We start from the raw sequence: 15,175 nt of genomic DNA on the forward strand, positions 1-15,175 counted from the left end.
GGGATTTGATTTTACTGTGATTGCGCTCCTCCTACCATCTCACTGTGGCTTCTCCTTTGTCTTTGGATGTGGGGTATCTTTTTGGTGAGTTCCAGTGTCTTCCTGTCAATGATTGTCCAGCAGCTAGTTGTGATTCTGGTGTTCTCACAAGAGGGAGTGAGAGCACGTCCTTCTACTCTACCATACATTTATGATGAGCCAGATACATTTTACTCATCAAAATATTAAACAATTCTGGAACCTGAGAAATTCAAACTCCGGGTGCTGGCAGATTTTACTTTTGATGAGACCCTGCTTCCTTGAAGGCTGGCAGTCATTTCACTGTAACATCATGTGGTAAATGGTATAGCTTCATTCTTTATAGGATAGCTTTTAGGCTCATAGCCCCCTCTCTGGACCTTTGTCTCCTGAGCTGCAGCCGCACACGGGCATGTGAGAAAGGAAAAAAGAGGCTGATGACGCCAGCAAAGGAGCAAGAAAACTGAAGTGATGATGTCAACAAGGGACGGAGGCAGAGTCTGTCTGAATCACTGCGAGTTAACTGCTGTTGGAAAGAGACATGGCAGGGACTTCCCCAGCAGTCCGGTGGTTAAGACCCTGTGCTTCCACTGCAGGAGGTGCGGGTTCGATCCCTGGTAGGGGAACTAAGATCCCGCATGCACAGAAAGAGACATGGGCAGAGCCCACAGTGGAGAGTCAGCACCAGGTTGGCATTTCTGATTTGCCTGGTTTTAAAAGTCCTCACTCCCTCCTCCGAGAGTCCAGACTTGCAATGCACACTGGGCTTCCATGGCAGGTTCCAGTGACATCCACTGGGGTGAATGAGCCTGCCGCTGGAGGCTCTGGCCGACTGCCCTCCGGGGACCTGGCCATGCCCCAGCTTCTTTCCATAGCATTTGTTGACGTCCATGGGAGTGGCAGCTGTGCCCTCAGGTGGACACATATGGCTGGACGGCAGCACACCTAGACCTCACTGAATGTGTATCGAGTAGACTCCACCTCTCGCTGAGCTGGGAATCAGTAACCGATGTTTGCTCTGTCTAGGGCCCTCACCCATGCTTACCCGGCCACTCTCCACTATCTCTCTCTGGAGCTCCTTTGAGGCCACGATCAGGACCTTAATAGCCTGCATTAGGCTGGTACAGGAGCCAAGGATCCTGCAACAAGCAAAAACAACAACAAAAAAGTCAGGGACACAAAACAGAGACCAAAAACAATGCGGAAGACTTGTTTTCTTTTTCTCTCCTGAACACACGCAAACTTGGGATGGGAAAAAAGGCAGGGAATATTCTGGAGGTGAAGCTCTGAAGAAAGGGGGGTGAGAGAGGAGACTTGATTGTGGATCTTCTTCATAAGGAATAGGTAAGTAGTGACTCTTGGGGTTTCTTTCCCCTATAATGCAATATTGATATCATGGTCATCATTAATACTGATATTGACAATTCCATAGACTCAGCTCTTCCCTGTGGCGGCTAAGGTTCTATTCTAATCAGTATGATCCAGTGCAGGAAAGACAGATCCTGATCACCTAGGTGTCACCACGCCGCTCACACTGACCTTTCATTCACCTCCAATTTAACTCCTGTGTCTCCAGCTCGGGATTTGCTGAGCATCTCCTGTTAAAAAAGAAGCAGAGTTTCTCAGTACATCACAGGTACTGAGAACCCACTGGTGTCCTGCTACACCTGGGGTCCAACATCCTGCAGTAGCTGAGAAACCTAGAAGTGCCCACCCATGTCCTCGTGAGAGTCAGGAAAAGAACCCAGACCTCCGATCTATTCAGTGGGAGGCAGCTGGAGCTATAGTCTGTGTCTTGACATTTTGGCACCTGGGCTGATGTGCACAGAACTCTGTGCACCATGCCAACAGGGGCAGCTGCTACCAGGTCCTCGAGGCAGGCAGCACACCAAGGCAGATGGCCTGAGTCTTCCATCAAAGGAGTAACATGTGACCTTTCCAATGGTGCCCGCTCAGCTTTTCTCTGAGACAACAGTTACCGTTGGTTTACTGAGTGCCTGGCACTGAGATCCATGTGCATTACCTCACTGAGCTCTTTACAACACCCCGCTGAGGAAGGTACTGTTATCATCACCATCATATAGAAAAGGAATCCGAATCTTAGCGGGGTTAACGTAACTCAGCGGTCAGTCCGGAACTTGAATGTAGGATGGCCTGACACCAAAGTACGTGATCCTTGAGGAAACTGCTCATCTTCCCTTGGAGAACTTTCTATTTTCTGTAACTCAGAGATCCCAGGGGATTTGGGTTTTGGTTTGTTTTATAGGGGGCTCTGCAGAGAACGGCTAAGATATATCCAGCGGGCAATGTTGCCGAAAGGTAGTTGCACAGCATCACTTTAGGTGATCCTGCAGAGACTTCCATACCTCTATTCTGGCCGTAGCGGTTTCAATGGCAGCGGAAGTGGCAGCCATCTCTTTGTCCACCAGGTCCCCCAGTTCCTCCTGTTTGATGTCCAGGCCTCTGGGCAGGAGCTCCTGTGAACAGCATCATGAAGGCAGAAATGACCCTTTGACCTCCTCTCTACCCTCCCGTGGTGGACAGGTAACCCCCACATGACGGCAGAAGGTAGGAGGGTCCCACCACGTAACACACTTCTGCACGCTGTGGTGGGACTTGTCTGGAACTCTCTACCACATGAGCTCTGCAACTCCACACTCCTCCCGCCTCTATTCTCACTCAGAACCCACCTCTTTCCAGAAGGCCATCCCTGTCGAACCCCACACAAGGCCATTCAGTTGCAGCTGCTCAGACCCTGACCCCACCATTGTGCAGCAGTGACTGTATTTGCTGCTTGGGAGGTACTTTAAAAACACCTTCAGGGCTCCCCTGGTGGCACAGTGGTTAAGAATCCACCTGCCAATGCAGGGGACACGGGTTCGAGCCCTGGTCCGGGAAGATCCCACGTTCCGCGGAGCAACTAAGCCCGTGCACCACAACTACTGAGCCTGCACTCTAGAGCCTGCGAGCCACAACTACTGAGTCCACGTGCTACAACTACTGAAGCCCATGCGCCTAGAGCCCATGCTCCGCAACAAGAGAAGCCACCGCAGTGAGAAGCCTAAGCACTGCAACGAAGAGTAGCCCCCCACTCGCCACAACTAGAGAAAGCCTGCGTGCAGCAACGAAGACCCAACGCAGCCAAAAATAAAATAAATAAAATAAATAAATTAAAAAAAAATTCAGATGAGGGAATTCCCTGGTGGTCCAGTGGTTAGGACTCTGTGCTTTCATTGCCATGGGTTGGATCCCTGGTCAGCGAACTAAGATCCTGCAAGCCACTTGGCGGAGTTTGAATGAGAGATGATGAGGATATGATCTCTGGCCCTGGTCTCTTCCTTCTCTGAATTTATCATTCTCACTATTTTAGGTGGTAATATTCCTACTATTCTAGGAATTAAAAGCTGCCTTGCAGTGTACTCCTTAAATAGATCTGTATCACACTGTATAGAAATGGTTGATTTCCAGGACTCCCCTGATGGTCCAGTGGTTAAGAATCCACCTTTCAATGCAGGGGACCCAGGTTCAATCCCTGGTCAGGGAACTAAGATCCCACACACCACGGGGCAACTAAGCCCACGTGCCACAACTACTGAGCCCGCGCACTACAACTAGAGAGCCCGTGTGCCACAAACTACAGAGCCCACATGCTCTGGAGCCCGTGTGCCACAACTAGAGAGAAGCCCGCGTGCTGCAACGAAGAGCCCATGTGCCGCAATGAAAGATCCTGCATGCCTCAACGTAGATCCCGCAACTAAGACCCTGCAACTAAGACGCAATGCAGCCAAAAATAAAATTAAAATTAAAAAAGGGTGATTTCCTTATTTTTCTTCCCCAGGGAGACCATACCTTCCCCAGGGGACCTATTTGTCCCTGTAGAACGACACCTGGCACAATTCCCTGTACATAGGTCATACTCACTACATCTTTATTGAGTGAATAAATATATTATTTTCATTTTAGGTGTTACCTGCCCAGCCAGATAAAAACCCTTGAAAACAGGAAAACTGTGCTCATCCTTCTTTGACACTGCTTAGCACAGTGATGATCACACAGAAGATTCTCGATTAATATCCAGTGAATTAAATACAACTGGAAAGTCATTCAGAAGGTCAAGTTTTACAGTTCTAACTCTACCTTCCCGAATCAAGTTTAAAGTACAGAAAGAACTGGCTTAGAACATCACTGATCCCTGAAGAAATCCCCAGCACTCATACCAAAAAACGACATTCCCCAGGGATATCACTGATGATACCTCGCCGATGGCTGTGATCCTGGTGAGGCAGCTCCTCATGGCTGTGCTGTCGGCATTCTCGATGATTCCTTCTTCCTCCAGGAAAGACAGATAGGTGAGGGTCTCCCTGCCATACTGCTTACAGGCCTCGGTCAGAGCTGCAGAGGCAAGGCGACAGAGACTTTTAAAGGCCCCCTGCTCCCTGTGCTGTGGTGGTGGCCCCTCACCCTGGTACTTACAGTCGGCAGGCTCTGGCGGGGCTCTAAGGCAGGTGGTGCTGCCATGAACAATGGTGTCACTGGTCAAGTGGGCCAGGAGGGTTACCGAGTGCAGAAGCCCACTGATATCTGCCAGGAGTTTAAAGGAAACTTTCTCAGTCCTGCTGGAGGGGGAGGGCGGTCACTTTCATACCTCCTTCCTCCCCGCTTTGCAAGTCAGACACACACACTTCTTTCTGGGTGCCTAGGAAATGGTCGCCATTGCCACGTTCCAGCGTCTCGGATCCCTGCCCAGCTGTCACTAGTGACAGACCCTATCCTTCACCTCTCTTACCTTCTGGGCAGGCCAGATACTGGCTCCAGCATTTTTCCAGTTGCTCGATGCAGCTGGAAACGGACCTGACCTTGGAGAGTAGGTGATCTGCGAGAGGGAAGACAGGGCAAAGTCAGAGTCAGAGCTGTCTCAGCTCACTTCATCCTTGTTAGTTAAGCTGCCTGACGGATGACCTTCCCAGTGGGGGGCCCCAGCCCTGCAGAAGCTTCCCTAAGAAGGGGGAGGGAGGAGAGATCGATGGCTATGCTGGTACATGATTCTCTTACTGTAGCTTCAAAGGCTGTACTTCTGAGGCTACCTGGTCCTTTAGCCAAGAACCACGGCAATGGCATCACGGTCTAGCTTCTGCCCCTCATTTCCCATCACTGCCACTGAATCAAATCCAGGCCTTCCTGTTAAGTGTTTCAAGGCCCTTGGACTCCCATTACTCTTGGGCTCAGACCCCTGGCTCCACGTTCTGCCCACAACACCGTCATTCCCACTGCTGTGCCTCTGTGCACTGGTCCACGGAGACTGAATCGCACACACAGGAGTTAAAAGTAGGGGCTCTTGCGTCTCGTGGCATACGTGTTGTAGCTCCTGGCTCTATCACTACTGGCTGTGTTCTCAGGCCACATGCGCCTGCTTCCTCATCCGACAAAGGAGGAATAATAGTACCACCTCCTGGCATCACAGTGAGGGTTGCTGGGCCAAGGCACATAAAGCGCTTAGAATCGTGCCTGGCATATTGCAAGCACTCGGTAAATGTCAGCCGTTTTTATGATTATTATTCCCCACTCTTCTTCCTCTCCATGGCTTTATGTCTCTCCTCTTCCTCCAAAACCCAGCTCATACCATCTCTTGTGGAATCTGCCCACAGCTGCCCCATGTCCTGGTGTTCTCGCAGTAAATGAGGTACCCAGTGTGCTACTTCATTTGCAACTGTTGGATTTCCCTACAGACGGGTTCCCCACTGAACAAGATATCACAGTCCTTTTTGAAACACTTCGCCAAATCGAGACCTTTCTAGCTGATAATAAAAATCACCCATCAGGGCTGCCCTGGTGGCGCAGTGGTTGAGAGTCCGCCTGCCGATGCAGGGGACATGGGTTCGTGCCCCGGTCCGGGAAGATCCCACATGCCACGAAGCGGCTGGGCCTGTGAGCCATGGCCGCTGAGCCTGCGCTCCGCAACGGGAGAGGCCACAGCAGTGAGAGGCCTGCGTACCGCAAAAAAAATAAATAAATAAAATCACCCATCAGCTGTTTCTTCCCGTCTGCCTCGTTCTGAATGGGACCTCTCAAGACCATCAAGTCCCCTCTGCTCGAAAATGAGCTGTAATGAGATCTGTTCACGGCTACGTCCACGACTTCACAAATGCCCCGGGCCTGGATGCTCGCCCATCTACTGTGCACCAGGGCCCTCCTCTCATCACGGGGCTCCTGACTTCACCATATGCCCTGAGGACTCTGGGGCATGCAGAGTGGGCCCTTGCTCACGCCCGTGACCCTGTGGGGATTTTATCGTTTCTGCCTCTCCACGCTTAAGGATGATGACTCCCTGTCTAGATTTGAAGCTCATGGCAGCCACCTCTGGATTCAGACCACACTGTTCTCCTTAGAGACACAGAGGCCTGTCTGTTCCTCCTCCTCCCGGCATTCAGAATTGTTACCAGGCCTCGGCTCCCAGGATGCATTTCATCAGCGTGATCCACGACCAAAGCAGTAGTTATCACACCCGGGGTGGGGGAGGGGTGAGAGCTGGGGGGGTGTGGGGGTTTAGAAGATACTACTGCGCAGGCCCTGTGCTGCAGAGCTGCCGACTGAATAGAAATTAGGCGTGGGGGGGGGGGGGGCCCTGGGCATCCCCAGGTGATCCTGACATGCAGCTGGGCTGGGAACCCCTGAGATCAGGGCCTCACGGGATTCAAGGCCTACGCCGAAGAGCACTGGGCTGTGAGGATCCGGCACCTGCAAGCCGGGCAAGGGGAAGGGCACCTGCAGATCCGGCACAGCTGAAGAGAGCGGGCTCCTCAAACCGCCTCAGGGCCTCCTGCACCACCTGCTCGGCAGCCCTCCTCGACTCCGCCAGAAGCATTTTTCGCTGGTCCCTCGCGAGCCGGCCTACAGATTCCTAGGGATGGTCCAGGGAAGTGAGAGTCGGCCACAGGCCCCCTAATGAGCCTCCATGCCCCATCCACCTGTGACACAGCTGGGACTCCTGGAACCTTAGCTTGAGCTGCTGCTAATGAGGCCGAGGCCAGTTAGCTTGACACAGAGAAAAAGCCTTTTTAACTTTGTCCACAGGTGTGTGCCCCCGAGCACAGGAGGCTATGGGGGTGGACCACGGCAGCCCGGCCTCCACCCTTGGGGAAAGAGTGCCAGGTGCATCCCTTCTCATCTGCTCTGTGTGCAGCACAGGGCACGCTGGCATTAGGAGCTGCGCCCGCAGAATATTCGCCTTCGCGATCCGGCCGAAGGCCCCAAACCCCTTTCACAGCCCCCCTGCCTCCACGCATACACTGCCGAGGCCCATGACTATGAAATTGGACTTGGTCAGCCCCAGTAGGTGTCCGTTACTTGCCTGTGCGCTGGACAGTTTGATCTGGGTGTATTCCAACTGTTGCCGAAGAGCGGACAGTTCCTCCTCTCGACAAGCCATGGCTTCCACCAGGCCGCCCCGCTCCTTCTCCAGCTCGGCGATCTGGGCGGTCCATTTCGCTTCTGACTGCAGGGCGACCGAGTGGGAAGAGGGAGTTGCTGGGAGAATTAAACTGTCCCCTTTCCAGAGGTCCACACCCACCACCAGGCCACAAGGAATCTGCCCCTTCCCAAGGACACACTGCTCCCAGATGGGACCAAGGTGGGCCATGTGCTCATGGTGATGGATGCCGGGTGCCAGCAACAACAAAGCCAGAGATGGAGAAGAATGAGGAAGGGAAAGACAGGTGATGCTTACCTGGGCAGAACTTTCCAGGCTGCCTTGGACAATCTGGAGTTCCTGTTTGCTGGTGGCAAGTTCTTGCTTCAAACTCTCTAGTACTTCCGTCTGTTCTTGAGTCTGAAAGAGAAGAAATGCAGGAGCGCTCCCACCTGGGTGGTGGTTTCACAGGATAAACACGTGTAAAAATTCTCAAGCTATACTTGTGAGATTTGTATACTTTTATATAGAAGCAAGTTTTACCCTGACATAAAGCAGGGGGAAGGTGAGAGCTCAGAATGTACCAAAAATTTTTTTTCCAGCTTCAGGAAATGTCAAGGGCGGGGGTGGGGTGGGGGGTGGGGAGTTTTAGGGACATTTCCCAAATGTCATGCTTGAGCCCATAATACTAATTAAAGCAGAACGAGATCTTTAATTCAGGCATCCCAACACCCAGTAGGTATAATGCTGACTCACCCCATCTCACCGTCTTGAAACAATTTCCCTTCTTTAATTTCTAGGTGGTGTTTTTCAAAGAGCGGGTTGTGACCCATGAGTAAGAATTCACAGCTAACATTTTTAAAAGAATGCAGTAAACAGAGCTTCCCCCACAAAAAAAATCCACATGCATTCCCATAATAAGGATAAGTATTGCTCTGTGAAACTTTGATTTCCATTAGATGTATTTTTCACTTGGGTCACAGGAGAGCGTGAAAGCCACTACTCTAAGTGTAAGGTGTTCCATTTTATCCACCCGACATCTCCTTACTCCAATCGGACCTGCCGCCAACCCCATCCCAACTCATGGTTCTGGCTGTGGTCTTTATAAATGCCACTCCTCTCTGACATCCACCTGCTTCCACTTCAAAACCTGCTCAAGACGCGTCCTAGCTGATGAGCCCCACTCAACTTCAGACCCTTCATCACGTCATGCCTCTAACCCCTTACACATGGGTAACCACGTCCTATCCTGTACGGTCCCTTGTCACCCTCCCACAGGGCTCTACCTGCTCGTGAAGCAGACGACGAGGTCTTTCAATCTGTGCAGTGCTCAAGGCCCACCTCCATCTCGGACAGACACCCTCCCCCCCCCCCCCCAATTCCCACCTACTTCTTCTACTCACCTTCCGCTGGGCCTGGTCGCTTACGCGCTGGAAAGAATCCTCTAGCTCTTTTTTCTCTCGTTCCAAATCCACTTGGGCTTGTCTGGCCACGGACACCTGTTTGGTCACCTCTGCATTCTGTAAGAGAAGCACAGTGTCTTGAACTAGCGTATCTCCAGCACAAAGGCCATCTTCCTTCCGGAAGAAATGACAGCATTCAGACCGTGGGTGCCCTAGAGTCGGACACAGACATCACTTTCCCACCTAGAAGGAAGCTGTCACCTTCAGATGCTCAACTCTCAACTATTTGCCAAAATGATAAAGATGGGGGATAATGCTAATGCTAGTGGGGCTGGCACCTAAGGTGGAGCTCGAGATACAGGAGGCCAGGGAGCTGCGGTTTCCAAGAAACGGCGGGGGCGCCAGCCCTGGAGAAGCCACGTGGCGTAAGTCACCGTCTCCCCCGTGCAGCGGGGCCTGCGCGTGCCGATGGGGGCGGTGAGGGTCCTACCTTCCGCAGCAGGTCGGCGTGGTTCTGCACCAGCTCGCTGTACTTCTCCTTTAGCTTGCTGTAGCGCTGCTCGTTGGCTTGGGCTTTCCCTGTATCGTCAAGGACCAAGGTGAGGGGTCTGCACTGGTGGGGACCCTCTGCCCTCCTTCCAATAAGCCAGAACCCCTAGAAGATCGTCCCTCCTTTTCACAAGCATATATACCTCCTTCTCCCTCAAAACCCCTACTGAAATAAAGTCCCCTGGGAGGTCTTCTTTAATGAAGAATTCACCTAATTCAAATCCCTCCACTGATGCATGCCTTGAGCATTTCATGCTCGGCATTTACTTTATCAGGGTTTTTGGCTTTTATGCCACGAATTTTCTTAGGCTCCCTCTCCTTCGTCATCCTCTGTAGCCCCATCTCCGTGTTCGCAGCAGGGCCTCAAGTGGGGCTCTCAACCTGCCCGACACCGATCTGCCCTTCTGACTGGTGACACTGGCATTCACGACGGCCTCCCGGACAGACTCGAGGCGCGGGCTCTGGCGCCTGGCCTCAGCCTCCATCCGGGGTCTCACTGGGCTCCGCCCTCCCCAGCCCCACCCTCACGCCCAGCCCGGTGCCAGCCGCCGCTCACTCTCGATCTCCGTCAGGCTCCGCTGAGCCTTCTCCGTGTCCTCTCGCTTCTTCTTGAGCTCGTCCAGCTCGGCCCGTTGGAACTCGCTGTCGTCGGCCGCCTGCTGCCGCAGGTGCTGCTGCTCGGCCAGCTCGGCCTCCAGCTCGCTGATGCGGCCCTTCAGCTGCAGCATGGCTCGATGGCTCTGCGGGAGGGCCCGGGGATGAGCGCTGGGCGGGCCGAGCGGGGTCGACCTGCCACGTCTCCAGCGCTGACCACATCAACACCTGGGTCTTCCTAAGAGGCCCACTCCCAAGACCTCACGAGAGTGGAGGCTTCTGGTCACTACAAGCCACCCCCCAGCCACAACAGGGGGTGACGGCAGGGGAGTTCTGGTCCTGTTAGAGGGGCCTGGGAGCCGTGATGGACCAGCTGGCATGAAGGAGAGGACATTTGCCGGTCCCAGGGTAAAGCCTCCACACCAGACACTGCAAAGTGCCAGCAGAGCTACAAGTCAAACCTTCTCGTCGCCAAGTGAGAAGAGCAGGTCTCTCACCGCACAGCTTCACAGCCAGCTGGTGATCACAACTATCTCCCACTATCACAGGGCCCCTGGAGCGCGGCTTAAATGCTGCTCTCAAGGGTTAAGTGCACTGGAAATGCATAACGACCTGGTCAAGATGTGGCCCAACAAGGGTGGATGTGAAGCAAATTTAATATTAAAAGCTGTCATGTTCCGGTGAAGCCCAGACGCAGATCAGAGCCTAGCTCATACCTCAGTCTTCATGTTTTCCAGCTGTGCTTTCAGCCCACTGATCTCTCTGTACAGTTGATCAATTAAGTGATCCCTAGGAACAGAAGGACAGCAAGTTTGCTTCCACTGTGCTTCTATCCCTTCCCTTTTAAATGCGAGCTAGGAGACCCAGGGAGGAGGTTAAAAGCGTTTCCAGATACTAATCTACCACCCACAGGTCCATGGGTATTTCAGCCTCATTCGATTTTCCTCTGGGATTTTAAAGGGGCCAGTATTCGAACGTCAAGACATTACAGAAGAAGCCCAAGAATTCCTCTTTGGTTGGGTGTGGCAAGTGAGATCATGGCTTAACTTAGCTTTTGTACCATGTGCTTTAACTCCACAGCCCGGACTCACTTCTCGTCCTTGTTCACGCCATTCTGACTGTTGAAATTGAAGGGATCACTGCTGGAGGAGCTGCCAAAGATGTCATCGAACTTGCTGTCGTATGAATTCTGCGGCAACCAGAAAGGAGTAAGGACAAGGTTAGAGACCCAGAGAGGTCAGCGTGGGTCTCACGAGTGACATGTGGGAACGGATACTTTCTTAATCTGGTTCAGGTCCACTTACGGCGCTTGGGTTAGAAGGTGGCTGAACTTGTCCCAGGTCCTCCTGCCCTCCCCGGGGGCAACGGGAAGGCCTGAGCTTCCTCCTAAGTGGTCCTCACCTGCTGGGAGGCATCCATGTCCATGAGGTCATCCTTCTCTAAGACTGGCTCGCTGTCGGGGGATGAGGCCTCGGCTGGGATCACCACCACGGGGCTGATGTGCTCTGACAGGGCGGAGGCTCGTAGGAAGTTGGGTGGGTTCTGAAAAGGGAAGACACATCCTCAAACCCTGCCCACCTGCCAGCCTCTAAGACAGCCTCCAGGACTCAGCAGCTCCCTGGGTGTGGCCTTACCTCTGGCAGCTGAGGGATCTGAATGAGCCGCTTGAAGTACTGAAGGTTGCTGGAGCGGTAGAAGAGATCTTTCAACCTAAGGGTGGAGAAAGGCCTGAGGGCTGCTGGGGGCCTTCACCAGCCCCGGGGAGGGGACACCCTGCTTTCCTACTGCCTGCCCAGCCCCTGGGCACAGGCTGCCAAGGAGATGGGCTCCATGGTGCTAGGATGCAATTACGATGCTGCAGGGAGAGATTATTTATAGCCAGTCCTCACTGATTGGGGGAAGAGTAATTCAAACCACAAAATCCTTTGGAAGAGTAGACAGTCCAAAAAGTAATTTCTGCAACACCGTAGAATATATGCTGTTGTTTGGCAGATGTGTCTTCCTAGCAATGTTTGGCTTAGAGTAATATTAAAATAAATTTCTGAGGATAAACCCACTAATGATACGAAGAGGGAAGGGAACTTAATTACTAAGGTAGATCTCTTTTTAATGAATTCACCCTATTTGAGCGCTATTTTTTATCTCCTCAACTAGACTATAAGCTTCTAGAAGGCAGAGACTGGGCCCTGCTGAGCTAGGTTTAAAATAGTACCGGGCCAGCCATAAAAGGGAACGAAATTGGGTCATTAATAGAGACGTGGATGGACCCAGAGAGTGTCATACAGAGTGAAGTGAGTCAGAAAGAGAAAAGCAAATCTCGTAGATTAACGCATACATGTGGAATCTAGAAAAATGGTATAGATGATCTTCTTTGCAAAGCAGAAACAGAGACATAGACGTAGAGGACAAATGTATGGATACCAAGGGGGAAAGGGGTGGGGAGGGAGGAATTGGGAGACTGGGATCGACACATATACATTATTGATACTATGTATAAAATAGACAATTGATGGGAACATACTGTATGGCACAGGGAACTCTACCTAATGCACTGTGGTAAAATGGGAGGGAAGTCCAAAGGGAGGGGGTATCTGTATGTGTATGGCTGATTCATTTTGCTGTGCAGTGGAGGCTGACTTAACGTTGTGAAGCAGCCATACTCCAATTAAAATTAATTAAAAAATAAAAATAAAGTAGTACCAGGCATGGAGGAATTACTCAGCAATATTGGTTGAAGAAAAACCATTTATACTGTGTCCTAATCTTGGATGGATATGGGAATAAATAAACCCCAATTTTTTCTCTTCCTCAAGTCTCCATTTTGAATCTAAACACTGAAGGCCAACAAAACTGAGGGCACCAGACATATTTTCTGAGATATAATAAAAGAGGGTCAGGGATCTCAGCACCCTCTCTCTGCAGCACAGAATTTTCTCCAGCTCAGCCCAATAAACGAAACTCCTGGGGTCTCACGATAACCCTTCAGACCCCAGGGTTAGGACTGTCCCTGTGACATCACTGTTGCTTTCCCCGAATTCGGGGACATTGAGGCCTCAGCCACCGTGTCTGTGGAAGAGAAGGTGAGGCGGCACTCATGGGAAATGCTTTTATAAGCTCAAAAAAATGAAAGGAAACAGAATCACCTGACCACACGTTCCCTGCTTTCTGGGCTGGAGCCAACAGTAATAGGCTCTGCTGCTTTCCTAAGCTACTGGAATTTAACATTCCAGGAAATCAGCCCCAGGGCCTGTCTCCTAGCATTTAATAAGTCATTTATTATAGAATAAACATACGAGGCTTTTTAGACGGAACAAGGAAACGGGGAGGATAGCACAACCCCGAACTTGCCCTCTCTGATTGTTGCTCAGGAACCAGCAAAAGAAGCCTAAGCTTGGGATCCTGGGGGTGGGGGTGGGGGGGCGATGCTATTCCTGCAGTCAAGGGTGAAGAAATTAACAAGGAAAACATCATGCTCATGCTTCCCCCCCCCCCCCCCCCCGGCCCCATCCTCCTGTCTCTCCCTCCATTCCGTCCCTTCTTCTTGGGGCATGCTTAATTGAAAGATGAGCTGGACTTGTCATCTCGTCACCAATTTTCTTTCCCAAATGCACCAGAATAATTTCCCCTTTGGTCAGAGAAGCTCTTCCTCTTCTAGACTAGCTGATTAGCTTACTAATTCATTCAAACATGATTGAATGCTATAGGCTTAACTGACTGCTGTGAATCAGGTGCTAGAGGTACAATAATGGGCAAGACAGTCAAACAAAAAAAGTCATGCTAAGAACCAGGAAGGAAGTAGACAGGGTGCTGTGATGGAGAATATGAGGGTGGGGTCGGAGGAGCAGAAGGTAGGCAAAAAGACCCCAAATGTGGGGCCAGAGACTGCCTTTGTGTGGAGGTGACTGAAGATGACCTAGATGGAGCTGGCCAGGCTGGGAGGAGAGCATCCTGAGGATAGGGAACAGCATGTGCTAAGCCTCTGAGCGCAGGCTATATTCCGGGAACTGGAAGAGGACCTTACGTGGCTGAAACACTTGGAGAACTGGAGACAAGGTCACAGATGGCGGGCAGGGGCCAGATCATGTAGGGGCCTTGCAGACCACAGAGAGAAGCTTCGAAATGATTCTCAGTGTAATCAGAAGCCATTGAAAGGTTGTAAGCAAGGGATTTATATTTTTACAAGGTCATTCTAACTGCTGGGTGGGGATAGGATTGCAGAGGGCAGGAGCTGAAATCCAGAGCATCCCGTCCATATTGGAGGGTCCTGGTAGACAGCAATGGAAGTGGAAGAGATGGGATATATGATCAGAGACAAGACCTCTTTGTCAATTATCATCTGAACTTGCTAATAGATTGGACGTGGGGAATGAGGAAAATGGTGAGTTCCGGATCTCTGTCCTAAGTGGATGGTGGGCAGCATTTATTGAGATAGAAGGGAAAGAAAAAGGTTTTTGAAGAAAACCTAGAGTTTAGTTTGAGATGTAAGTTTGGTATAGTGATGTCAAATAGACAACTGGGGATGTGAACCTGGAATCCAGAGGTAAGGTTGGGCTGGAGTTGTATCTTTGGGAGTTGTCAGCATGTATACGGTATAAAACCATGAGAACTTAGGGAGAAGAAAAACGGAAGAGGATGAAGCCCTGGGAATAAAGCAGGATGACTGAATGAATGAAACTGTCTTTCTCTATGAGATTTATTAGAGAACCGATAGCTTCCCCAGCCATTGGTAGGTTTGCTGCCGTCTTCTTTTCCTTTGCTTTTTAAAGCATTAAAGCAGATACCCTCACCCTCGATGATTTAAAAGCAAGTGCTTCCTGCATGGATTAATTGACTTTATAGCACTTTTAGATTCGCCTTCCTTTCTCTCACTTAAGCCGCTTACTTTGTGAACTGCTCCATGAAGCGGTCCCGGTGGCCTTGCAGGGTGTCGGCTGGAAGACCTGGAAGAAATTGGAAAAGACTAAGAGGGAATAGGAGGACCAGAGGGCAGGCAAGACACAGCGGGAAGGGACCATCCCTCCTGGGGCTGGGGGCCAGCCCTGCAGGAAGGCATTCTTGACCTAGAGTTGCCCTGGGAAACCAAGAGGGCCCAGTGGGGCCAGCAGGGACTCTGGGGCTACTTATCAGTCAGATCTTTCCTTCTGTTTGCTCCTGGACTGCAAGCTACTCTCGACAGAGCAGGATGGAAGTTACGTCGCTGACTACA

At 51.4% G+C, this 15,175-nt stretch overlaps 1 protein-coding gene across 1 annotated transcript in view; it reads right to left on the reverse strand.

Moving 5' to 3' along the window:
* Positions 1-15,175, reverse strand: part of HIP1 (huntingtin interacting protein 1) — a 154,074-nt gene that overhangs the window by 16,418 nt on the left and 122,481 nt on the right. Inside the window, exons 9-25 of the mRNA XM_004268806.4 lie at positions 14,852-14,909; positions 11,604-11,679; positions 11,371-11,511; positions 11,061-11,158; positions 10,686-10,758; positions 9,932-10,115; positions 9,317-9,405; positions 8,827-8,943; positions 7,742-7,843; positions 7,367-7,510; positions 6,781-6,916; positions 4,805-4,891; positions 4,492-4,599; positions 4,274-4,410; positions 2,385-2,495; positions 1,558-1,616; positions 1,064-1,157 (exon numbers count right to left, since the gene is read on the reverse strand). Coding sequence (XP_004268854.1) covers positions 1,064-1,157; positions 1,558-1,616; positions 2,385-2,495; positions 4,274-4,410; positions 4,492-4,599; positions 4,805-4,891; positions 6,781-6,916; positions 7,367-7,510; positions 7,742-7,843; positions 8,827-8,943; positions 9,317-9,405; positions 9,932-10,115; positions 10,686-10,758; positions 11,061-11,158; positions 11,371-11,511; positions 11,604-11,679; positions 14,852-14,909 — 1,814 coding nt within the window. The remainder of the gene's footprint in view (positions 1-1,063; positions 1,158-1,557; positions 1,617-2,384; positions 2,496-4,273; positions 4,411-4,491; positions 4,600-4,804; positions 4,892-6,780; positions 6,917-7,366; positions 7,511-7,741; positions 7,844-8,826; positions 8,944-9,316; positions 9,406-9,931; positions 10,116-10,685; positions 10,759-11,060; positions 11,159-11,370; positions 11,512-11,603; positions 11,680-14,851; positions 14,910-15,175) is intronic.

Source organism: Orcinus orca, chromosome 16, assembly GCF_937001465.1.
Source record: "Orcinus orca chromosome 16, mOrcOrc1.1, whole genome shotgun sequence".
Classification (NCBI taxonomy): Eukaryota; Metazoa; Chordata; class Mammalia; order Artiodactyla; family Delphinidae; genus Orcinus; species Orcinus orca.